The 25,280-nt window shown below is 43.8% G+C and overlaps 1 protein-coding gene across 3 annotated transcripts in view; it reads left to right on the forward strand.

The window, feature by feature from the left end:
• The first annotated feature begins 4,813 nt into the window (after nucleotides 1-4,813).
• The window catches only part of BBS2 (Bardet-Biedl syndrome 2), a 29,038-nt gene continuing 8,571 nt past the window's right edge, over nucleotides 4,814-25,280 (forward strand). Inside the window, exons 1-9 of one of the 3 annotated variants that reach the window (XM_052656017.1) lie at nucleotides 4,814-5,074; nucleotides 10,953-11,184; nucleotides 12,628-12,749; nucleotides 13,022-13,084; nucleotides 13,887-13,964; nucleotides 21,184-21,288; nucleotides 21,372-21,458; nucleotides 24,429-24,564; nucleotides 24,799-24,938. In XM_052656017.1, coding sequence (XP_052511977.1) covers nucleotides 4,958-5,074; nucleotides 10,953-11,184; nucleotides 12,628-12,749; nucleotides 13,022-13,084; nucleotides 13,887-13,964; nucleotides 21,184-21,288; nucleotides 21,372-21,458; nucleotides 24,429-24,564; nucleotides 24,799-24,938 — 1,080 coding nt within the window. In that variant the 5' untranslated portion in view covers nucleotides 4,814-4,957. Of the gene's footprint in view, nucleotides 5,075-10,952; nucleotides 11,185-12,623; nucleotides 12,750-13,021; nucleotides 13,085-13,886; nucleotides 13,965-21,183; nucleotides 21,289-21,371; nucleotides 21,459-24,428; nucleotides 24,565-24,798; nucleotides 24,939-25,280 lie in introns of all 3 variants that reach the window. The other 2 variants (XM_052656018.1, XM_052656019.1) reach the window with 2 other exon arrangements.

The raw sequence follows: 25,280 nt of genomic DNA on the forward strand, positions 1-25,280 counted from the left end.
TGAACCCAGATCTGCAGGCTGTCAAGGCTTGTGGGCTTCCCTGCTATGGACTGCTGCCAACCTACAGCCAGCCCCTCCCCTCCAAGTCCTGGGTCCCCAGGAAGGAGCCTCAGATCTCAGAAATGTGAAGATACGCCCTCTCTGAAAAGCCAGTGATTCCTAGTGGGGTATGAGAGGTAGAGAAAGACTGTGGGCCAGCCTCTCCTGGCCCTTGTTGGAAGGCTTCCAAGTCTCCTGCCCTGATCAGGGTTTAGATGAGGATTCTCTGCCCTTCTGTGGATCCATGCTGTTTCTAATTAGAGTTGTGATGTTGTTGCTGTTTAATTGCTAAATCGTGTCCACCTCTGCAACCCCATGGATGCCAGGCTTGCCAGGCTCCTCTGTTCATGGCATTTTCCTGACAAGAATACTGGAGTGGGTAGGGATATGATGCAAAGACTCAAATAGCCCCAATATGGTGGATGATATCGTTGGGGGACTGATGGAATGGCGGGTACCTCCCAAATGTGACAGCCGCTGTGAGAGAGACCCCCTGCAGTGGTGCCATCCAACTTATGAGGTGAGGGTGAGAATGCTTCAGGCAGAGGGCCGGTGTGAGCAAAGGCAGAGAGGCCAAGAAAGCCTGTGAGGAGGGAGTGAGCTTGTGGCAACAGGCAGTAGAAGAGGAGGCTGCAGAGGCCAGCAGGGGTCAGAACTTGAAGGTCTTTGTGTCATCTCTCAAAGAGCTTGAACTTACTTTGGCTAAAAATGAGGAGCCAGTGAAGAGTTATGAAGGGAGGAGGTGACACTGGTAAGGGTTTGTCATCTGTCAAATGGCATAAAAGTAGGACCTGCCTCACAGGGTTATTGGAGGATTAAGAGATGATCCATATAAAGTATTTTTTAATCATTTATTTTTCTTAATTTTTAAAATTAGCTTTATTTGTTTATTTTTGGCTCCACTGGGTCTTTGTTGCTGTGTGAGGGTTTTCTCCAGTTGTGGGGAGCAGGGGCTACTTTCTAGTTGTGGTGTGCCAGCTTCTCACTGCGGTGGCTTCTCTTGTTGTGGAGCACGGGCTCAGTAGTTGTGGCCCATGGGCTTAGTTGCCCTGCAGCATGTGGAATGCTCCCAGACCAGGGATCGAACCTGTGTCTTCTGCATTGGCAGGCAGATTCTTAACCACTGGACCACCAGGGAAGGCCCATATAAAGTACTTGGAGTGGCACCTAGAAAGTGCTTATTAAATGTTCAGTGCTGCTGCTGCTGGTGTTGGTACTGTCCTGCAGTGAAGAGTGAAAGCAACTCTTGCAGACCACCCAGGCAGTACAGAGTGAGTGAGGCTCAGCACGGTGGACAGAGTCTAAGACCACCTTTACATGGATAACCAGCAGGCCATGGATATCTGCTGTCTGCTTGCTAAAGACCAACAGGCAAGCTTCCTGGTGTGGCCCCTCCTGGCCTCTTTCTCACTCACTAGGCTCCAGCCACCTTATTGTGTTTCTGATCTTCAAACATGCCCATCCCTGGGCCTTGGACCCAGCTGTTCCCTCTGTTTGGAAGGACCTTCCCCCACATCTTCTCTTGGCTGCCACTGTCTTGTCACGGAGCTCTTGGTTCAAATGTCATTTCGTCTGAAAAGCCTTTTCTGAGCCTTGGCGTATCAGCTTTATCTCCAGAAAAAGCAATCGTACTTGCTTTCATGTTTAATGTCTGTTGCTCCCTGTCCCCTTGTTACAGACTGAATTGTGTCCCCCTCAATTCATTTGTTGAAGTCCTGACCCCTATACCCCAGATGTGACTGTATCTGGAGATGGGACCTTTAAAGAGGTGATTACGTTAAAATGAGATCCTTAGGGCAGGCCCTGATCCAATATGACTGCTGTCCTCAGAAGAAGAGGAAATTTGGGCACACAAAGAAGGGTGAATGCACAGAGGTACTGTAGGAAGAGGCAGCAAGAGGGTGGCTATTTGCAAGCTGAGGATAGACGCTCCAGGAGAAATCACCTGTTTTGGCATCTTGGACTTCCAGCCTTTAGAACTGTGATCACACAAATTTTTGTTGTTGAAGCTACCCAGTTTGTAGTATTTTGTTATGGTAGTGTATTAGCAAACAAATATACTTCTAGGTGTAACTTCCATAAGGGCACAGAGCATGTCTTTCTGGATTGCCACAGTGTCCCTAATGTCCCTAATTCATTGAACACTGACTTAGCATATGGAGACCTTCAGTAAATGTGAGATGACCTCTATTAGAGATTTATTCTTTTCAGGCTGTTCTAGGAGAGATGGCCTGTCAGCCTGTGCTCAGCTATTAGCAAAGTGGATTCAGTGAGATGATGCCTTCCTGGAGACAGAGTCTAGGGGTTGAGGGGAGGAAAATAAAGAAAAGAAAGTGAAGTCGCTCAGTTGTGTCTGACTCTTTGTAATCCCATGGACTGTAGTCAACCAGGCTCCTCCATCCATGGGACTTTCCAGGCAAGGGTACTGGAATGAGTTGCCATTTCCTTCTCCAGGATATCTTCCCGACCCAGGGATTGAACCCAGGTCTCCTGCATTGCAGGCGGATTCTTTACCAGTTGAGACACCAGGGAAGCCCAAGAATACCGGAGTGGGTAGCCTATCACTTCTCCAGGGGATCTACCTGACTCAGGAATTGAATTGGGGTCTCCTGCATTGCAGGCGGATTCTTTACCAACTGAGCTATGAGGAAAGCCCTACATTCCATCAAGGCCCTCAAATTTAGTCTTTAGACATTATCTCCCAAAGAGATGACAACTAGTCATGGACACCCTCCATAGGCTTGAAAAAAGATGCTCATTTGAACAGCTATAATTGCAAAATGCAAATATCAAGAATATTCTAGAGCCCATCTTTCAAGACCTACCTTCAACATCTGACACAGTGATTTTCCTCCTCCTGGCAACATTCTCTTCACTTAGTTTCCTCCTCAGTCTCCTCTGTTGGTTCCCACTCATCTCATCCCTCTGCCTTAAATGTTTATTTTTAGAAGTCAGCCAGAGCAATCCCTTAGTGTCTTTGCACCTGAATTTCCTCTGCTGAAACACACTTCCTCAAAACTGATTCCCTTTTAGATTCTTGCCTGAATGTCACTTTCTCAGTGAGGTCTCTTCCCTACCACCATATTTTAAAAAATTATTTTGGCTGGCTGGGTCTTTGTTGTGGTGCATGGGCTTTCTCTAGTTGCAGTGATTGTGGGTTACTCTCTGCTACTCTCTGTTGCTTTCTTGGTGGCTCAGATGGTATAGAACCCACCTGCAATGAAGGAGACCTGGGTTCAATCCCTGGGTTGGGAAGAACCCCTGGAGAAGGGAATGGCTGCCCACTCCAGTACTCTGGCCTGGAGAATTCCATGGACATGGGAGGCTGGCAGGCTACATTCCATGAGATCGCAAAGAGTGGGACATGACTGAGCGACTTTCACTTTCCCTAGTTGCAGTTCACAGGCTTCTCATTCCGATGGCTTCTGTCGTTGCAGAGCGTGGGCTCTAGGTGTGCAGGCTCAGTAGTCGTGGCACACAGGCTTAGTCGCCCCATGGCATGTGGAATCTTCCTGGACCAGGAATAGAACCCATGTTCCCTGCACTGGCAGGCAAATTCTTAACCACTAAACTACCAGGGAAGTCTCCCTACTACCTTACTTAAAATTGCACTTTCTCCAAACTTCCATCTCTCTGTCCTCTTTACCACTTACCACCAAAAGACTTCCCACATGTATTTCTCATTTAGTGTTTGTCTCCTCTGACTTGTATGTCAGCTTCAGGAGACGGGAGGTTTGTCTTATGTTTACTGCCATCTCTCTACTACTAGAATAGGGCCTGACACATAGTTCAGTTCAGTCGCTCAATCTTGTCCAACTTTTTGTGACCCCATGGATTGCAGCACACCAGGCCTCCCTGTCTATCACCAACTCCCAGAGTTTACTCAAACTCTTGTCCATTGAATCGGTGATGCCATCCAACCATCTCATCCTCTGTAAACATAGTAAAGTCTCAAAAAATAAATGTTTGAATGAATGCTAAGAAATTGATAAAGAACTATTTAAAGATGAGAGTTTAAAGTATGATTTTTTTCCCCAGAGGATTGATATATTAAGTAATTACTGTGGGCATCAACATAACAGCTAAAGTAAGAAGTGTAGATATTCAAGGCATTTTTGTCGTTCAGTCACTAAATCATGTCCAACTCTTTGTGACCCCAAGGACTGCAGTGAGCCAGGCTTGCCTGTCCTTCACTGTCTCCCGGAGTTTGCTCAAACTCCTGTTCATTGAGTCGGTGATGCTAGTCGCCCCCTTGGACTTCCCTGGTGGCTCAGAAGGTAATCTGCCTGCAATGCAAGAGATGCGGGTTCGATCCCTGGCTGGGGAAGATCCCCTGGAGAAGCGAATGGCTACCCACTCCAGTATTTCTTGCCTAGAGAATTTCATGGACAGAGGAGCTTGGCGGGCTACAGTCCATAGGGTCGCAAGGAGTCGGACACGCCTGAGCGACTAACACACACATTCAAGGTATATTTATTGAATAAGCCCTTGGAATGAAGTAGATAGAAATAAATGTAGGCTGCAACAGTTGGGCAGCTTGGTTGTGGTGCTGCTAGAATAAGAAGCCCCAGGGGTGCGATGGCTCAAACGCCGCCACGGTAGACCCGTAGTTGAGTTGAACCCAACGCTGGTAAGTTACAGCAGGAAAATGGCAAGACCCCACCCGCGAGACCCAAGTTCAGCCTCAGCAGCGCTTGAGGCCCGACCGCGCAGCTGCAGAACTCGGTGGGCGGGCCTGCGCAGCCGCAGAAAGAGCTCGCGGCCTGGGGTCCGAGTCAAGTTCGCATCAGTTTCCCGCCTCTCCTGATGTAGCCAGAACGGTCCGGTCCGGTCTCCGCGCCTCTCAAGGCCTCGCTGAGGCCGGGTCCGCAGCGCCGGTCTCGGGCCACTAGCCCTCTTCTCTTGAACCGCCGCCAACATGCTGCAGCCCGTGTTCACCCTGAAACTGCGCCACAAAATCAGCCCCCGCATGGTGGCCGTAGGGCGCTACGACGGGACTCACCCGTGCCTGGCGGCCGCTACCCAAGCGGGCAAGGTAACCGCTCCCACCCATTCCCACCCGCACGGGGCCCGGGCCCCAGGAGTCCCCACGACTTCCGCGGGCCGCGTCCTGGCAATCCCGCCGCTCATTCTCAGACCCCGCCCCCAGCCAGGGTTGCCAGGCAACGGGTCGGTAGTCTAGCCAGCTCTCCGTTCTGCGCAGAAATCCTAAATAACAAAGCGGAACGGCCCTTCTGGACAGTTAACTTGTCTTCAGGCTCTTAGACTCGGATGATGTTGCAGTCTCTTTACAGATAGGGAGCATAGAGAAGAGAAGTCCCCTGCAGGGAAGGCCTTGGTCAGGGTTAGCAGTAATGGAGGACCCCAGATTCAAGCCCAGAGTCTCTGCCCTTCGCTGGGAACGTCCTACCATCTCAGACTGCCTCTTAGAGGCAAACAACTCTACGGCAGGAAAAAAAAAAAGATATCTCTAACTTAAATGATTCAAATTGCTCCTTTGATCTTTATCCATGTACATTCATGTTTCTTCCTGTAATTTATTCACTAAGTACCTATTAGGGGCTTACTGTGTACCCTGTGCTGTGCAAAGTGTGGGCGTCGCGGAGACGAAAAAGATACGGTCATTCAACATCTCACCAGACTTACTGAACACCTTCTTTGTACTAGATCTTGGGGATTCAGAGATAAAGCTGGAGTCCGTATTTTCAGAAAGCTTCTGGTCCAGAGGGACAACAGACAGGGCAAATCAGGGCACTATGTGCTGATGGAGGAATGCCCGAAAAACATGGAATACTGTGACGCCGAGCTTAATGACTGCTAACAGTTACAAAGCCTTATTATATTAATTATCTCAGCGTCCCTGCTAAATTGGCAACTGCTGTAGCATGGCACAGGTAGATCCTGGCTTTGGTACCTACTGATTTCATGACCTTGGGCAAGGTGCTTAATAGTATCTATCACATAGAGTTGTTAAGAGGATTAAGTAAGGTACTATGTGTCATGCTCTTGGCATATAGGCAGTAGTCACTAATTGTTAACTGTTATTTTCTTCTTGTTACTCCCACTTTACTGATTAGAAATAATGGTTCAGAGAGGTTCAAAGCAATGTTTGAGGTTGCTCAACTGGAAAGTGGTAGAAATGAGATTAGAGTGCCTGTTCTCTGACCCAGCTTGGATTTAACACGTTGACATTTATATAATGATTTACAGTTTTCAAGACACTTCCACCTCCAATATATGTTTTCTCATTTGCTCCGCCTTGGGATACATCAATTAAAACGTAGTGATTCATTTCAATTAAGTTGTATAATGGAGGAAAGCACTTAGTATAGAGCCTGGCACTAATGTTAGCTGTGATAATGTGAGGAGACACTGACAAATACCAGAAAGAAATTCGTATTGGTTTTTCTGTAGGTACACAGCAGCTACATAAATGGGCTGAAAAGTTCCCATTGACGTTAGCTCAGCCCTGAGTTTATTGAGGGCTTGCTGTGTGCTGGGCACTGTTCTTAACTCGGCAGCTACAAGGGTGAAAGTGACAAACAAGTCTTACTGGTTTTATTCCCAGGTGGCGCTAGTGGTAAAGAACCCGCCGCCCAGTGCAGGAGACACAGGAGACATGAGTTCGATTCCAGGGTCAGGAAGAGCCACTGGAGAAGGAAGTGGGAACCCACTCCAGTATTCTTGCCTGGGAAATCCCATGGACAGAGGAGCCTGGCCGGCTTATGGTCCATGGGGCTGCAAAGAGTTGGACACGACTGAGCCGTTAACACTTCTGTCCATTCCCTTGGAGGTTACATTTGAGAGAACGAGCCAGATAGTTAACAGATACACACAGTCTGCAGAGGGGTAATGGCTGTTTTAGACAGGGTGATCAGCTAGGCTTCTGATAGGATAACTGGATCAGAGGTTTGAAGGAAATGAAACAAGCCCCTGCAGAGAGGTGGAGCTAAGTGTATCAGCAAGTACACACGGGCTTTGAGGTAGAGGGTGTACTTGGTGTGTTCCAGAAACACAGGAAGGCTTCTGGGGCTGGAATGGATTGAGGGAGGCAGTGAGGGGCCAGTAGCTGGATCATATAGGGCCTCACAGGCCACAGCAGAGACCTTGGTTTTTGATAAAGTGGGTGATTGGGATTTGGTTTATGTTTTAGATGAAGGATTCCTGGGGTGGTACTGCAACAGAGATGCAGGGAGTGGAAGCAGGTTTCTCTGGAAACCCTTTCATTAGAATGTGACCTAGAGAGGGAGGCAGGGACACCTTAATCTAGGTCAGCTTCTGAAGACGGGGGAAAAAGGGAGAGATGAAAGTTCCTAGGTTCTCTAATCAGATACTTTATATTCAGAACTTCAAAAACAGATCTGAGAAGTTCTGACCTGATCTTTAGACTTAAAAAAAAACAAATTGGCACCATTTTATGAGCCAAACAACACACAAAAATATAATTTCCTTTAAAAACAAATGTCTCTGGTAAGACTGAAGCCCTCCTTGACTGTGGGGGCCCATGTCTTTAGAAACAGGATTTTGTCATTTTCTGTGGGACTCTGTTGTGAAGGTGGGGCTGACTTATTGAGATCTGGTCTCTGCACCTGAGCAAGGATATTTTGAAAAGGGGTTTCTTGCAGGATGAACATAGTTCATCTGGGGACATGTTTCCTCTCACCATGGAATATATATTGCAGCAGCACCCCCTCAGCTAGAACAAACGTGTAAACTACAGCCAGTTCTTTGGCTTGAAGGCTGTGTGTGTGTGTGCATGCGTGCGTGTGCGTGCGTGTGTGTGTGCTCAGTCGTGTCTGACTCTTGGTGACCTCATGGACCCCATCAGGCACATCTGTCCATGGAATTTTCTAGGCAAGAATGCAGGAGTGGGTTGGCATTTCCTCCTCCAGGGGATCTTCCCAACCCAGGGATCGAACTCGGGTCTCGTGGGTCTCCGGTATTGGCAGGCAGATTCTTTGCCCCTGGGCCACCAGGGGAGCCCTGCATAAAGGCCCTGGCAGTGACTGAGCCTGTGGCCAGATGAGTCTCCTGGGCACTGATTTCCGCGGAAGGGGACTAGGGAGGAACCAGACGCCTGCGACTCTGGCAGCAAAGCTCAAACTCCTTTCATCCCAATAACAATGAACGTGAAGTCCACAGGTTATTTTTCTTGCTGTTCTTTTTCAGCCTTTCTAATTACTAGAAGACTCTGTAAGAATTCTTTTGTTCAGAACTATTATGAAAGGAAGTAAGATATGGCTGGAGATGACTGGAGCCTGACACCAGGCTTATGTCTCACTCCTGTCACTTATCGGTGGTGAGACCTTGGGAAAGGAAAGGCCGTAACCCCTTTGACCTCTTCTGTATATCCAGAGGACTAAAGGCAGTAATGTTGATAAAAGCATGTTGTAAAGTATTACACAAATGAAAATGTGAACACAGTAGTCAGTAGCTACACACCTTTTCTGTAGGTTTCTCATCAGTCTTTTTTTTTTAATTTATTTTTAATCAGAGGATAATTGCTTTCCAAGGTTGTGTTTGTTTCTGCCGTAAACAACGTGAATCAGCCATATGTATACATGTATCCCCTCCCTCTTGAACCCCCCTTCCACTCCCCACCTTACCCATCCCACCCCTCTAGGTTGTCACAGAGCCCCAGGTCCAGCTTGCTGTGTTACACAGCGACTTCCCCCAGCTGTCTGCTTTACATATGGTGATGCATATGTCTCAATGCTGCTGTCTCAATTCCTGCCACCTTCTCCTTCCCCCACTGTGTTCTCTATGTCTGTGTCTCTATTCCTGCCCTGCAAATAGGTTCATCAGTTCCATTTTTTAGTTTCCGTAAGTTTTTTTCCATAGTTTTATCCACCTTTGTTCAACTGACTTTGTTCCTTTTTTACGGCTGAGTAGTATTCCGTTGTATATAGGCACCGCAACTTCTTTATCCAGTCATCTGTCAGTGAACATCTAAGTCTAATAAGCCTTGTAAAAATTATCTTTTGTTGAACAGGTTACCTTGTTTAGATAATAATTTAAAATCAATCCTGCTTGGATGTAAAACCGAGTCCCCTAAAACTGAGTTCCTCTACTGAGTTTATGATTAGCTTCTCTATCCAGAACTCTTATTTCCTTTCTTGTTCTACACCCTCAGGCTTGAGGAGTATCAGAGGAAAGGGGAGACTGTAACCAAGCTGGACCCTAGTGGGCCTTCCTGGGACAGCCCCCTCCCAACCAGCCTTGTCCTCTACTTGTTTGTTGAAAAGCTTTAGTCTCCCAGGCCTCCCTTGAGTCTCAGAAGGCTGGCTCAAGTGTTAATGTTTAGGAATGTGAAGGTGTAGAAACAAGCTTTTGAGCTGGGAAACTGGCAACAATTTGGAGGATAGAATTACCAAACTCCCAGTTCCCCGAAAGCTGTGAAGGTCTGGCACACATTCTTAAGTTGTTTATACAGGAAGCAGACCCCTACCAGTTGAAAACTGCTGATCATGAGCATATAGACCCCAGGCTGGGTTGAAACTAGAAGACAGGTGAGGCTTAAAACCTCCCCGTGATGCCAGCCAGTCCAAGAGTTGTGTGCAAGCTGCTCACATGCCCTGCGGCCCCTCCTGCCCACATTGCCTTTAAAACTTTTCTCTCCTATCTGGCAACTTGAAGATGGTCTTAGGATGTTAGTCCAGCTTCTTCCCAGGTTGCTGGCCTCTTGAATAAAGCAAAATTTCCTTTCCCACCAACACTTGTCTCTTGGGTATTAGCCTTTTGAGTGGCGAGCAACCAAACCAGCCTCTCTGGGTTACAGATTTACACCGAAGAGTTGAAATGCTCATTTAAAATTAGAAAATTTTCTCAGAACAACTAAGCCCGTGAACCACAACTGTCGAGCCTGTGCTCTCAAGCCTGGGGGCCACAACTGCCGAAGCCCACGAACCGTAGTTCCCGTGCTCCGCAACAAGAGAAGCCGCCACAAGAAGCCTGCGCCCTGCTGCGAGAGAGCAGCCCCTGTTCACAGCCACTGGGGAAAAAGTCTGCTCGCAGCAACAGAGACTCGGCACAGCCAAAAATAAATAAGTGAAATGAAATTAGCAAGTTTTAGAACTAGATGGGGGCTTAAGGGATCTCTAGTTTCTCTTTTTTTTTTTTTTTTCTTCAGAAAATGAAAATTTCCCTAATGAAATTTCTATACTGTATATCTGTGGCCTAATGTCTCAGATTCCCCCCACCCCAAACCCAGTTACCCATCTTGGGAGCAACATTGCCCCTCTTGAGAATGCTTCTTCTGGTCTAAACCTCCTTTTACATACGAAGCCTAGGGAAATTTAAAGATTTGTAGGGACACTCAGATGATTATATTTGTGATAGTTGAAACTGCTAGATTAATTAACTTTGACTTAGTTAATTCTGTCTACTTGTATAGACTATGAAAGCCTTCAAGAAGCTTGCTTTGTGTGACCCTTAGGATTATAAGATTTACTACCGATCAGTTTTAAGGGTTAGGAAGTGAATTTGTTAGGTGTTGGGCTGAAAGATAATGAAGTGTTTATTACTCAGTTTTCTCTGATCTTTGTGTGTGTGCGCAATCTCATTGTAACTGATAGCAACTTCCTATAGTTTGACCAGGAAAAGGCTGATTTGTAAGAGTGCTTGAATGTCCTGCCAGTTGGTTGTATGTAAGCTGCCCTGGGAAGTGACAACTAGATCTTGGCCATTATTTTGGTCATTACAAGGCTGAGAGCCATTGGATTTCCACAGTTTGAAGTGATTGAAAGCCAGCCATGCACAGAACTGTGTATGGGTGTTTTTAAGTTTGGTGGATGATTAAATCCCTTCTTGTTAACATTGGTAATCTGTTAATAACCTGAGCCTTTTAATAAAAATATATGTTAATTTTGCATTTTTTTTAATGTTAAGGGGATGTAATTAACTTTTTCTTGTAGGTTTTTATTCACAACCCTCATTCACGGAGCCAGCATCTCGGTGCACCCAGGGTCCTCCAGAGCCCCCTGGAGTCAGATGTTTCACTTCTTAACATTAACCAGACAGTCAGCTGCCTGACCGCAGGAGTACTGAACCCTGAACTTGGCTATGATGCTCTTTTAGTGGGAACACAGACCAATCTGTTGGCTTATGATGTCTACAATAATTCAGATTTGTTCTACAGAGAGGCGAGTATATCCCTTATGACCATAAAACTCCCACTTCCCATTAACGTCCACTGGTTTTTTATTTTTTTTTAACGCTTGAAAGAGATCAGACATTTATTTGGGTTTATTATGTGGCTTTTGTAGTGTAGTTAAAAATGCACGTTTTGCTATTTACATCTCCTTGACACTTATTTGGTCATGGTTGGTAATCATTTGGTGATTCTCCAGATTATCTTTCAGGAGGTATTATCTGTTGATAGCTTCCCTGGTGGCTCAGTGGTAAGGAACCCACCTGCCAACGCTGGAGGTGCGGGTTCGATCCCTGGGTCGGGAAGATCCCTCGGAGAAGGACATGGCAACCCACCCCAGTATTCTTGCCTGGGAAATCCCATGGACAGAGAAGCCTGGCAGGTTACAGTCCGTGGGGTTGCAAAAGAGTTGGAAACGACTTAGCGACTGAAAAACAACAGAGTTATCTGTTGATACGTTCATCTGTCAAGATTCGTCATTAAAAATTCAGCCAGCAGCCAGAAAGCCAGCAAACAGGTCTCCTGGTGGCTTTGCATTGAAGTTTAGTATAGCAGTTTCCAGGAGAAGCACTTACATAGCCTGCCATCCTCAGGCTGCTGCAACTTTAATACTCAGATAATCCGTATTCATTATATAAAAATATGAGCAAAGTAAAAATAATCACCCATAATTTCTTCATTTGGAAATAACACTTAACTCTTGATTGATTTATCCTGACTTTTTACTTAGTATTTGTGAGTGAATTCTTTGTTTACAAAATGGGATCATGATATAGACATGTAATCTTTACCTTTTTTCTATAACAGATTGATTAAGATATAATTCACATACCGTACGGTTCACCTATTTAAAGCATACAGTCCAGCAGAGAATTGTGTAACCTTCACCACAATCAGTTTTAAAACATTTTCATCAAATTGTGCTTATGTACTTTATTCAAGAAGTCTGAGGCATGTACTAGTTCAGAATGGTGGGTCTATAGGTGCTTGTAGTTTTTAGTACTTACAAGTAAAAATGAGCAGTAGTAAGAGAACTAATTAATCAGTATTACTAGATTTCCATCTAAAGTGGTTAAAATAGATGACAAAAGTTTGGGTGTTTTAATGGCATAAGTCTGATTCTCTGAGAATTTGGCCTCTAGAACTTGGTGGTCCAAGAGAGCTTGGGGTTTTAGAGTAGGTTTTCATAGCAGGTTAGTGTGAGAGACCAAGGGCCTGAGTTTGTCCTGAGTCAGTGCTCATCCTTGCATAAGCCATGTTAGCCACAGACACTGTCCTCGATGGACAGCTCTGGCTTGCTTCTCAGGAGACCAGGTGGCTTCTCAGAAATGATGACAGAAGCCTTTGAGTTTCCAGATAAAAAGGATGTACTTACCTCCAGAGTGCCTGTGCAGCATTGTGTCTGAGGGTTTGTCTCTTTTGTTTTTCTTCTTAGGTAGCAGATGGGGCCAATGCAATTGTGCTGGGGATGTTGGGAGACATTACCTCCCCTCTTGCAATTATTGGTGGAAATTGTGCTCTGCAGGGTTTCAATCATGAAGGAAATGATGTCTTCTGGACGGTATGAAGAACGAAATACTCTCTTTAGTACTCTTAAACATTTTTACTTTTTTAATGTTCTTTAGGTCTTGTTTGCTTGTTTGTTTAACCACGGACAGTAATGAATAATGGAAACAAAATAAAACAGTATTTATAATTTTATACATTAAAAAAAGGATGTGAGTAATGTGAATTTTGAATTCATGGTTTATTTCGTCCTGTCTTTCATGTAGCTCCTATGTTTGGATTAAGTGAAAAGAAATGGTGTAGTAATGACTTGGGTTTTATTTTCAGGTGACTGGAGATAACGTTCACTCCTTGGCCTTGTGTGACTTTGATGGTGATGGGAAGAAAGAGGTATGTGGGGGAGGAGACCCTTCTCTTGTGTGTATGGCTTAGCTGAGTACATACATTTCCCCAGGACAGTGAGCTTAGCTTTGAGAGAAGTGTTAGCTTCTCATGGTTGATTTTGCTGTTCTGTTGCCTGAATGATGAACTAACTGGCCTCATTTGTCTTTCTCCTCTCTTTTGAACAGTAATTCATTTGTTTGTCAAATACAGAGATCAAGACCATATTTCAAAGACCCCTGATGGGGGAGAGGGCAGAAGAGTTGTTGGGAGCACAGTCTCATTCATAGTCTTATAACTTGATTCCAATGTTTTAAAATCATATAGTACTTACTTCTCAGTTTCGGCCAACTTTTTCAGGAATCTGGACGTTTTAGAGATTGGCTTTTAGCTTTTTAAATTACTCTAGCGGTTTCTCTAGAAATCAACCTCTTGAGCAGCCAGTGACGCACTGTGTTGGACATTGACTTACCCTCTGACTGTCTGCAGGTACTGGGCTCTGGCTTTTGAAGCAGGGTTTCCACCTGCAGGCAGACGGATGCTGAGCCAGGTGCCTGGTGAAAGAACTTGTTCTGGTGGGAGGTGCCCACGGGACAGGACCAATGTAGTAACCACTGTTTCTTCACTGACCAACTCGTGACCTTCTCGTTGGAAGGATCCTTTCTGAGCATCCATTACCGAGAAGTTGGAATTCCTGGGTGCCTCTAGCAGCATACAGAGTATCATGCAATTTTTTTGTTTTATTTATGGAAATTTTGCTGTCTTCACTTACTGAACTAAATATGCCTGATTTTTTTTTTTCCCCTTTCAGCTTCTTGTTGGATCTGAGGATTTTGATATCCGAGTTTTCAAAGAAGATGAGATTGTGGCAGAAATGTCAGAAACAGAGGTAAGCACCACCTCAGAATCATGATAACCTTGACAGATTAGCATAGTTAAATGTAGCATAAAATGAGAGTGCTGGGACATTTCACTACCCAGTTTTATGGTAAAGACTGTGGGGATTAAATAGAGCAGTACGTTACAGAGAAAGAAGCCTTTAAATATCCTATATTGAGATATATTTTGACTCAGTGCTCTCTAATGACCCAGAGGGATGGGGAGGTGGGAGGGAGGCTCTAGAGGGAGAGCATATATGTATATATCCAGCTCAGTCACATTGTTGTACAGCAGAGACTAATTATAAAGCAGTTGTACTCCAATGAAAAAATTAAAAAGATATATTTTGAAAACACTTGATTAGACAAAAATTATGGAGCACAAAAAGGTATTTCTTTTAGTGAGCTATTGTATAATAATAACAACAGTGGCAACCATTTATTGTGTACCTGATATATGCCAGACACTGTTCTAAGTTATTTACATGAGCTACTCATTTAATCCAACAGCAGCACAATTATGAAGGAATCAGTAGTTCTCCTTTTACAGATGAGGGAACATGTTACATTTCTTTGTGAAGTTACTCTCAAAAGCTCATGGCTATTAAGTGGCATGGTCAGGTCCTCCTGCTTCTTATCATGTGTATTAAATGGGATTGAATATTGAATGAACTGTGTATATGAGGGTTTTAGAGTTTTTCTCTTCATTCAAATTAAGTACTTCTTAGGCACATTTCTGTTGGTAGACTTAAAAACTAGATGTCAGAGAACTTGACTAGTTTCTTTGTGATTAGAATTACTCATGTAATTCAAATGGAAATGTTCCTGAGAGTTATCTTTTTTTAAAACAGTGTCTAAAGACTGCCCTTATCCCTATGGTTTGGTATTCTTAGGATATTTATTTGCTGCTGGTTTTCCAGGATTGGGCAAGATGGAAACCAAAAAGATCATTAGGATATTCTAAATTAAGGAGAAATATCAATAACCTCAGATAGGCAGATGACACCACCTTTATGGCAGAAAGTGAAGAGGAGCTAAAAAGCCTCTTGATGAAAGAGGAGAGTGAAAAAGTTGGCTTAAAGCTCAACATTCAGAAAACGAAGATCATGGCATCTGGTCCCATCACTTCATGGGAAATAGATGGGGAAACAGTGGAAACAGTGTCAGACTTTATTTTTGGGGGCTCCAAAATCACTGCAGATGGTGACTGCAGCCATGAACTTAAAACACGCTTACTCCTTGGAAGGAAAGTTATGACCAACTTAGATAGCATATTCAAAAGCAGAGACATTACTTTGCCGACTAAGGTCCGTCTAGTCAAGGCTATGGTTTTTCCAGTGGTCATGGATGGATGTGAGAGTTGGACTGTGAAGAAAGCTGAGCGCCGAAGAATTGATGCTTTTGAACTGTGGTATTGGAGAAGACTCTTGAGAGTCCCTTGGACTGCAAGGAGATCCAACCAGTCCATTCTGAAGGAGATCAGCCCTGGGATTTCTTTGGAAGGAGTGATGCTAAAGCTGAAGCTCCAGTACTTTGACCACCTCATGCAAAGAATTGACTCATTGGAAAAGACTCTGATGCTGGGAGGGATTAGGGGTAGGAGGAGAAGGGGACGACAGAGGATGAGATGGCTGGATGGCATCACTGACTCGATGGACATGAGTTTGGGTGAATTCCGGGAGCTGGTGATGGGCAGGGAGGCCTGGCGTGCTGCGATTCATGGGGTCGCATAGAGTCGGACACGACTGAGCGACTAAACTGAACTGAACTGAAATTAAGGAAGGAGACGGAAATAAAGGAGCATTGGCTTGGGAACCCTGTAAATGGACAGAAAAGAAAAACAACAGAAGAAAGTCTTAGGGATCGAAATGGTGGTATTGTGCAGAAATCAATCAGCCGTTGTTTGGGAGGCTGTATCGGAAAAGATTGAAGGCAACAGCCTGAGAGCCCCCCTTGGGACGAGAACTCATCCTTGGTTCTCTTTGCTTACAAAAGCTGTTTAGGAACATCAGGCTTCTGTTCCCCTGCCTGCAAAAGGAAGACCAAAAAGCAAAACGTGCATATTCATAAATAAAGTGTTATCCATGATTCTGAAGGGTTTACCCTTACTGTGGACTTCCCTCGTGGCTCAGATGGTAAAGCGTCTGCCTACAATGTGGGAGACCCGGATTTGATCCCTGGGTCGGGAAGATCCCCTGGAGAAGGAAATGGCAACCCACTCCAGTACCTTGCCTGGAAAATCCCATGGACAGAGGAGTGTCGTAGGCTACAGTCCATGAGGCTGCAAAGAGTCAGACATGACTGAACGACTTCACTTCTTCACTTTTACTGTAGCTTTTTACTTAATCTGACTCTACTTCTTATGTACTCACATTTTTTATGCTTGTAAGCTGACGGTTGTGGTAGAGGAAAATGGAGGGGAGAAGTGAGTGCCCAAAGCAGAGCGTGGCTGAAGATGTGTGTCCATCTGGCCATTTTGTGTACCCGCGTTTCATGCCTCCTTTTCTAGAGAGATGGTCCTTCCCTTTCATTAGATTGTTGAAGGGGATTGCCAGCTTGAGAATTGCGTGTAGGTGCTGGGTTCTGCACTACCGTTTCCCTTTCATTTAAATTCATAGTAAATCTTTTCCCATTTAAGGAATCACTGAGGTTTTGTTGGATTTCTGTTGATTGCCAATACTAGATGCGAGAGGAGTACATTCTGTGAAACACTTTTTTCCTAAATCCTAGAAAAGGACAGGAGAACATGAAATAATGGCGAGGAATTTGACATGCCTGTTGATCCTCTAGTCCACAAAAGAAGAAACTAGTGACCTTATAAAGGACTAAGGGATCTAGGGAAACTGGGGCTAAATTTAGGAAAATGGGGACTGTATAAGATTGTTCATTTCAGGGCCGTTTTCTTGTCCTCTTGGTTTGATTTTGCTCTGAGTTCACATCTGTTTTTGCACATCAGCGAAATTGTGAAGAGTACTGCCAAAAGAATGCCTTGAGCTAAATAATTCTGGAGTCCCACATGGCACTTTGTATTCAGAGTTAAGTGAAGTGGGTGGCTTTATAGAAAAGCTGTAGGTGTAGAAGAAATTACATAACTATTCTCTACTTTATACAGTTTATTTCTTATTATCTCTTACATTAGTCAGAATTAGAAAGTAGATCTGCAGGGTCATAGATATCTTTAAACTGTGGCTTTAACTTTTAAGGACAATTTTGTTCAGTATCTAAAACTGTAGATTTTGTAAATTGTAATTGTAAATTCTCTTAAGTGTGTTAAACCCTCTTCACAGTCCTGTTAATACTCCAGTATAACATATGCACTCTGTATATTGTTAGATATGTACAAATCCATGGTATTCTGGGATTTTGCCTTTTAAAGGATTATGTTTTCTTCTCAGTTCACTTCAGCTGCTCAGTCATGTCCGACTCTTTGCAGCCCAATGAATCGTAGCACGCCAGGCCTCCCTGTCCATCACCAACTCCTGGAGTTCACTCAGACTCATGTTCATTGAGTCAGTGATGCCATCCAGCCATCTCATCCTCTGTCGTCCCCTTCTCCTGCCCCTAATCCCTCCCAGCATCAGAGTCTTTTCCAATGAGTCAATTCTTTGCATGACGTGTCCAAAGTACTGGAGCTTCAGCTTTAGCATCATTCCTTCCAAAGAAATCCCAGGGCTGATCTCCTTCAGAATGGACTGGTTGGATCTCCTTGCAGTCCAAGGGACTCTCAAGAGTCTTCTCCAATACCACAGTTCAAAAGCATCAATTCTTCGGCGCTCAGCTTTCTTCACAGTCCAACTCTCACATCCATCCATGACCACAGGAAAAACCATAGCCTTGACTAGAGAGACCTTTGTTGGCAAAGTAATGTCTCTGCTTTTTAATATGCTGTCTAGGTTGGTCATAACTTTCCTTCCAAGGAGTAAGCGTGTTTTAAGTTCATGGCTGCAGTCACCATCTGCAGTGATTTTGGAGCCCCCCAAAATAAAGTCTGACACTGTTTCCCCATCTATTTCCCATGAAGTGATGGGACTGGATGCCATGATCTTCGTTTTCTGAATGTTGAGCTTTAAGCCAACTTTTTCACTCTCCACTTTCACTTTCTTCAAGAGGCTTTTTAGCTCCTCTTCACTTTTTGCCATAAGGGTGGTGTCATCTGCATATCTGAGGTTATTGATATTTCTCCCGGCAATCTTGATTCCAGCTTGTGCTTCTTCCTGCCCAGCGTTTCTCATGATGTACTCTGCATGTAAGTTAAATAAGCAGGGTGACAATATACAGCCTTGACGTACTCCTTTTCCTATTTGGAACCAGTCTGTTGTTCCATGTTCAGTTCTAACTGTTGCTTCCTGATCTGCATACAGATTTCTCAACAGGCAGGTCAGGTGGTCTGGTATTCCCATCTCTTTCAGAATTTTCCACCGTTTATTGTGGTCCACACAGTCAAAGGCTTTGGCATAGTCAATAAAGCAGAAATAGATGTTTTTCTGGAACTCTCTTGCTTTTTCCATGATCCAGCGGATGTTTGCAATTCTATCTCTGGTTCCTCTGCTTTTTCTAAAACCAGCTTGAACATCTGGAATTCATGGTTCACGTATTGCTGAAGCCTGGCTTGGAGAGTTTTGAGCATTACTTTACTAGCGTGTGAGATGAGTGCAGTTGTGCGGTAGTTTGAGCATTCTTTGGCATTGCCTTTCTTTGGAAGTGGAATGAAAACTGACCTTTTCCAGTCCTGTGGCCACTGCTGAGTTTTCCAAATTTGCTGGCATCTTGAGTGTAGCACTTTCACAGCATCATCTTTCAGGATTTGAAATAGCTCAACTGGGATTCCATCACCTCCACTAGCTTTGTTCGTAGTGATGCTTTCCAAGGCCCACTTGACTTCACTTCCAGGATGTCTGGCTCTAGGTGAGTGATTATACCATCATGATTATCTGGGTCATGAAGCCCCTTTTTGTACAGTTCTTCTGTGTATTCTTGCCACCTCTTCTTAATATCTTCTGCTTCTGTTAAGTCCAGACCATTTCTGTTCTTTATCAAGCCCATCTTTGCATGAAATGTTCCCTTGGTATCTCTAATTTTCTTGAAGAGATCTCTAGTCTTTCCCATTCTGTTGTTTTCCTCCATTTCTTTGCATTGATCGCTGAGGAAGGCTTTCTTATCTCTTCTTGCTATTCTTTGGAACTCTGCATTCAGATGTTTATATCTTTCCTTTTCTCCTTTGCTTTTCACCTCTCTTCTTTTCACAGCTATTTGTAAGGCCTCCCCAGACAGCCATTTTGCTTTTTTGCATTTCTTTTCCATGGGGATGGTCTTGATCCCTGTCTCCTGTACAATGTCACGAACCTCCGTCTATAGTTCATCAGGCACTCTATCAGATCTAGTCCCTTAAATCTATTTCTCACTTCCACTGTATAATCATAAGGGATTTGATTTAGGTCATACCGGCATGGTCTAGTGGTTTCCCCCACTTTCTTCAATTTAAGTCTGAATTTGGCAATAAGGAGTTCATGATCTGAGCCACAGTCAGCTCCCGGTCTTGTTTTTGCTGACTGTATAGAGCTTCTCCATCTTTGGCTGCAAAGAATATAATCGGTCTGATTTCGGTGTTGACCATCTGGTGATGTCCATATGTAGAGTCTTCTGTTATGTTGTTGGAAGAGGGTGTTTGCTATGACCAGTGTGTTCTCTTGGCAAAACTCTATTAATCTTTGCCCTGCTTCATTCTGTACTCCAAGGCCAAATTTACCTGTTACTGCAGGTGTTTCTTGACTTCCTACTTTTGCATTCCAGTCCCCTGTAATGAAAAGGACATCTTTTTTGGGTGTTAGTTCTAAAAGGTCTTGTAGATCTTCATAGAATCATTTAACTTCAGCTTCTTCAGCATTACTGGTTGGGGCATAGACTTGGATTACTGTGATATTGAATGGTTTATCTTGGAAACGAACAGATATCATTCTGTCGTTTTGAGATTGCATCCAAGTACTGCATTTCGGACTCTTTTGTTGACCATGATGGCTACTCCATTTCTTCTAAGGGATTCCTGCCCACAGTAGTAGATATAAATGGTCATCTGAGTTAAAGTCACCCATTCCAGTCCATTTTAGTTCGCTGATTCCTAGAATGTCGACGTTCACTCTTGCCATCTCTTGTTTGACCACTTCCAATTTGCCTTGATTCATGGACCTAACATTCCTGGTTCCTATGCAATATTCCTCTTTATAGCATCGGACCTTGTTTCTATCACCAGTCACATCCACAGCTGGGAATTTGTTTTTGCTTTGGCTCCATCCCTTCATTCTTTCTGGAGTTATTTCTCCACTGATCTCCAGTAGCATATTGGGCACCTACTGACCTGGGGAGTTCCTCTTTCAGTATCCTATCATTTTGCCTTTTCATACTGTTCATGGGGTTCTCAAGGCAAGAATACTGAAGTGGTTTGCCATTCCCTTCTCCAGTGGACCACATTCTGTCAGACCTCTCCACCATGACCCGCCTGTCTTGGGTGGCCCCACAGGGCATGGCTTAGTTTCATTGAGTTAGACAAGGCTGTGGTCTGTGTGATCAGATTGACTAGTTTTCTGTGATTATGGTTTCAGTGTGTCTGCCCTCTGATGCCCTCTCGCAACACCTACCATCTTACTTGGGTTTCTCTTACCTTGGACGTGGGGTATCTTTTCACAGCTGCTCCAGCAAAGCACAGCCACTGTTCCTTACCTTGGACGAGGTGTATCTCCTCACCTCTCCTCATGTTTTCTTCTAGTAAACAGTAAATTATACCTTGGAAAAGTATACTCTTAAAAGATAATTAATTGTGGATTTTATAAGTCCTTTTAAAATTTAGATTGTAGGATATTGTAAGGTAAGGAAATTGAAATAATCATTAAAATATTTGATCTAGTGTGTATAACATCAATTTTAAACATATTCCAGATCTTGTGTACGTAGTCTGTTTCCTCCTTAATTTTTCGATTTTATTATTTAAAAAAATAATTTGTTGAAATTTGCTACATATGCTTGATCTAAAACAGTAAACTTTGTGAGTTTAATTCTTATGATCCAAATCTGAATAGAGGACATGGATCATAGAGAAGAACACATTCCCCACTAATGGATTGGAAGTGCATTTAAACCTAATTTTAACACACTTGTAGCAAGGTATGCAGTTTTATAAAGTCACTTTGCACTAAATTGAGCCTTAATGAACTTTATCTTTTTCATTATTTTTTGCAGATCATCACCTCTCTTTGCCCCATGTATGGCAGTCGATTTGGTTATGCCCTTTCCAATGGCACCGTTGGAGTGTATGACAAAACAGCCCGATACTGGAGAATTAAAGTTTGTATGATATAGCCTCTGATATTCAAGCATTTTATACTTATTGAGAGACTTCTATACTAATTATTGAAATTCCTTTTCAGTCCAAAAATCATGCCATGAGTATTCATGCTTTTGACCTTAACTCTGATGGAGTGTGTGAACTGATAACTGGTTGGTCCAATGGGAAGGTAAGTTTAAATAGTAGTGTTCAAGTATAATTTAAAGTAATAACTATCTGAGATATATTGGCTGTATGACTCCAAACAGTAACACGAGAATATGCACTTGAGTTCCTTGGCTGTGCTTTCAAATTTAACTTCATAATCTTCCTAGATTTTTTCTTCCTGCTCTGGTAATCAACACTGCAGAGTGAGTGAGTGTCCTTTCGGTTTATAAGCCCTATTTGAGGGAAGATCTCCAGGGAAGGTCTAACTCCCTTACTTGAAGGGATGGGAATCAATCAAGTTGATCATAGGCCTAGGCAAGTAAAGTAAAGGATTTTTAGCAAGCTAGTAGTGAACTGTGTGTGTAGCTCTTTTCTGGTAAATCTTCCAAGTTTGACTAAAATCTTAGAATTAGTGGAAAGAGTTATGTTATCATTGTTTTCCAAGCTATAACTTCAAACTAGGATTTTTTTTTTTTTGCTTCTTTCCTTTTTTAACTTCAAACCAGAACTTTGTGCAGTCTCTTGGCAAGTCAGGATTGTCTTGCTAGAAACTGCCGAAGGCGCTGCCAGATCTCCGTGGATACCGTTTGCCCTAGCCCTTTCATCTGTCAGTGCTGATTGCCTGAAGGAGATCAGCTAGTTCTAGCTTCTCTTCTTTGATTTTTCTTCACTTTGGGCCAGTGTCTTGTAACCTTCTTTTGGTGCTGTGTGAAGAACAGATTCTAAAAAACTGTTACGTTGGTTCCTACTTCTCCACTTGGTTTTGTTTTTGGTATAGGTGTTAAAAATTACAGAGGAAGACTGTGTAGTTGCTTATTAAGAAACTTGAAAACCCATAAAAGGGGACCCTATTCTGGGGGAATATAAATTATTATGATTGATTCAAGAATTAGAAAACTACTTAAGAAGTTATCGAAAGTAACCTTCAGATCTGACTCTAAACCTTGAAGTCTGTCTAGTTAAATGCTTTCAAAATTTTAAGAAATTTCTATTACATAGTAATAATTTGTATGTTCTAAGCCATACAAAAGATAAGCAAACTATACAGTTCATTATATAAGTGGAACACTTGTTGTCTGCACTCAACGGAAACAACATTAAAAGGAATATAGATCCACCGGGTGAACATAGGTACAAAATTACTTAATTTAAATGCAACTAGCCAACTAACTTTTTCTTTAGTAGGTCATTTGTTGAGTTGGAGGGTCATTTTTTCCATGGCAAAACTTTCATGTTGATAAAGCAAAAGAATAGAAAATCCACAGAAAAACAGATTTGTAGCCCTGTTTCTTAGTTAGCAAGTTAACCCTCTTATTTGCTAGAAATTACAGAAACGCAGTGCTGAAGGTCATGGAGAAGTTAGAATGAAGCAAGTTCTGTTCAGTCTGAGTTCGAGGCTTCTGTTAATGTGTGAAGAACTCTGGTCAGTACAGGCTATTCATTGCATCCATAATTTTCAGGCTGACCTGACGTTGTTATTAAGAGCATGGTATTCTCCAGCCAAGGGGTAGGAGCTGGTAGTAAGCTATGACCTAAATTAGTGTGTTTTTCACTGCAAAATTTTGCCCAAAAGGCTGTTTATGAAAAGACAAAAATAGTGGTCACTGAGATGCTTGCTCTGTTAGATTTTCTGTAGCTAGCCTTTTATCACGGAGAAGCAATGGCAACCCACTCCAGTACTGTTGCCTGGAGAATCTCATAGATGGAGGAGCCTGGTAGGCTGCAGTCTGTGGGGTTGCACAGAGTTGGACACGGCTGAAGCGACTTAGCAGCAGCAGCCTTTTATCAATAATGCATGTGTTCTTGATTAGAATGAAAGCTCACTTTAGGTGGTTATCCTTCCCTGTTGTTTTGTGGTGCACTCGTTTCTGAAGGGTCAGTGATGCATTTATCTGACTCCTCTGGGAAGAGATGTGGATGATTATAGGGCTCTCTGCAGTATCTCAGTAGCTCACGTGGCAAAGGGACCTTAAACAGGGCTATTCCAGAAGCGTGGATGGTGAGAGACTGGGCTTGCTTGGCATTTTTCAAACTTTAGATATAACTGGGGACTTCCCTAGTGGAACAGGGACTAAGACTCCACACTCCCAATGCAGGGAGCCAGGTTTGATCCCTGGTCAGGGAACTAGATCCCATGCTGCAGCTGAGAGTTTGATGCCACAGCTAAGACACAGCGCAGCCAAATAAATAAAAATTTTAGGTGTAATGTATTTTATATGTTTATATATAATAAAGGTGAAATTTGTATATAGAGCTAATATGTCTTGTATACCTCTATATGCCAGTCCCTGTTCTACCTGCTTAACACATGTTAACCCTTTTAGACCTTGTTACAACCCTGACGTGTAGGTACAGTTATTTTCCTCATGTTCTTATTGTTGATCTCCAAATGAGGAAGCTAAGTCCAGAATGGTTAAAGAGGTTTGCCCGAGATCCCACAGGTAGTGAGTGGCAAAGCTGGACTTGAACCTGGGAAGTTTGGACTTTCACACTGTGTTATATATTTTCTAAAAGTACTGTCTCTCAGCCAACCCACTTCTCCAAATGAAATACTAGGCCAGTATGTAAAACAGCTTTTAAGGAAAAACAGAGCTGAGTGAGGTCCCTTGGCCCCTTGGTTATAGGTATGTATTGAGAAGACACAGGGGGAGCCCCTTGGAGTACTCATTAAAAAAATATTTTTTTTTAATTTGGGTGCATCGGGTCTTAGTTGCAGCTTGAGGAATCCTTCACTGCCGTGTGCAGGCTCTCTAGTTGTGGCGAGAGGGCTTAGTTGCCCAGTGGCATGTAGGATCTTAGTTCCCTGACCAGGGATCAGACTCTCATCCCCTGCACTGGAAGGTGGATTCCTAACCACTAGACCACCAGGGAAGTCCCCTCCTTGGAGCTCTCTTAAAAACTTCTAGGCTAAAGCTGATTGTACTTGAAAATTTTGTGTCATTTTTAAGAACCTAGAGCAGAAGCTATTTTCAAGTTCTTGTTCTATTTTTAGGTCGATGCTCGAAGTGACCGGACTGGGGAGGTCATCTTTAAGGACAACTTTTCATCTGCGATTGCTGGTGTGGTGGAGGGAGATTACCGGATGGATGGCTGCCAACAGTTAATCTGCTGCTCGGTGGATGGAGAAAGTAAATTGGGATAGGAGAGATCTTTGAGAATTCAGATTTCTCAGTCTGATTGGGTCAGAATCCCGGGAGATTTCACCATAAAGTGTTTGTGTTGATACCCTTTTGTCCTAAAGAGTTGGGGAAATGAGAACTTAGGTTTTAAGACTACTGGGTCATTGATGACTTAAAAGTAAGACCTGGCTGTGCCTGGGCCCTCCCTCAGTCCTGTGGGTTTTTTTTTCTCCCTCCTGTCAGTCCGGGGCTACCTGCCGGGCACGGCTGAGATGAGAGGCAACCTCATGGACATCAGCGTAGAGCAGGACCTGATCCGAGAGCTGAGTCAGAAGAAACAGAACCTGTTGCTGGAGCTCCGCAACTATGAGGAAAACGCCAAGGTGGGAACGGGCACGCGGGAGGCTGAGAGGCTGAGAGTGACCAGGAGGATGGGCAGTTGGGAAAAGAGGGTCTCCGCATCTGGCGGGGCGTGGTCTCCCCCTCCCCGCTGGTGCGCGGGCAGATGGCCTGGCCCTTCTGCCAGCGTCAGAATGAAGAGGGCATGTATCCTTTAACCCAGAAATCCCTCTGCTGGGGAGCTCAGCCAGAGAGAGATTTGCACTAGTGTTCAAACACACTGCAGTGCTGTTTGTAGCAGGGAACAGTTGGAAGCGATGGTAAATTTTGGTCAGTCATAGGGAGGGTGGGCTGGGGAATATTAAGCAGCTCAAAAGAATGAAGTA

Source organism: Budorcas taxicolor, chromosome 18, assembly GCF_023091745.1.
Source record: "Budorcas taxicolor isolate Tak-1 chromosome 18, Takin1.1, whole genome shotgun sequence".
NCBI lineage: Eukaryota > Metazoa > Chordata > Mammalia > Artiodactyla > Bovidae > Budorcas > Budorcas taxicolor.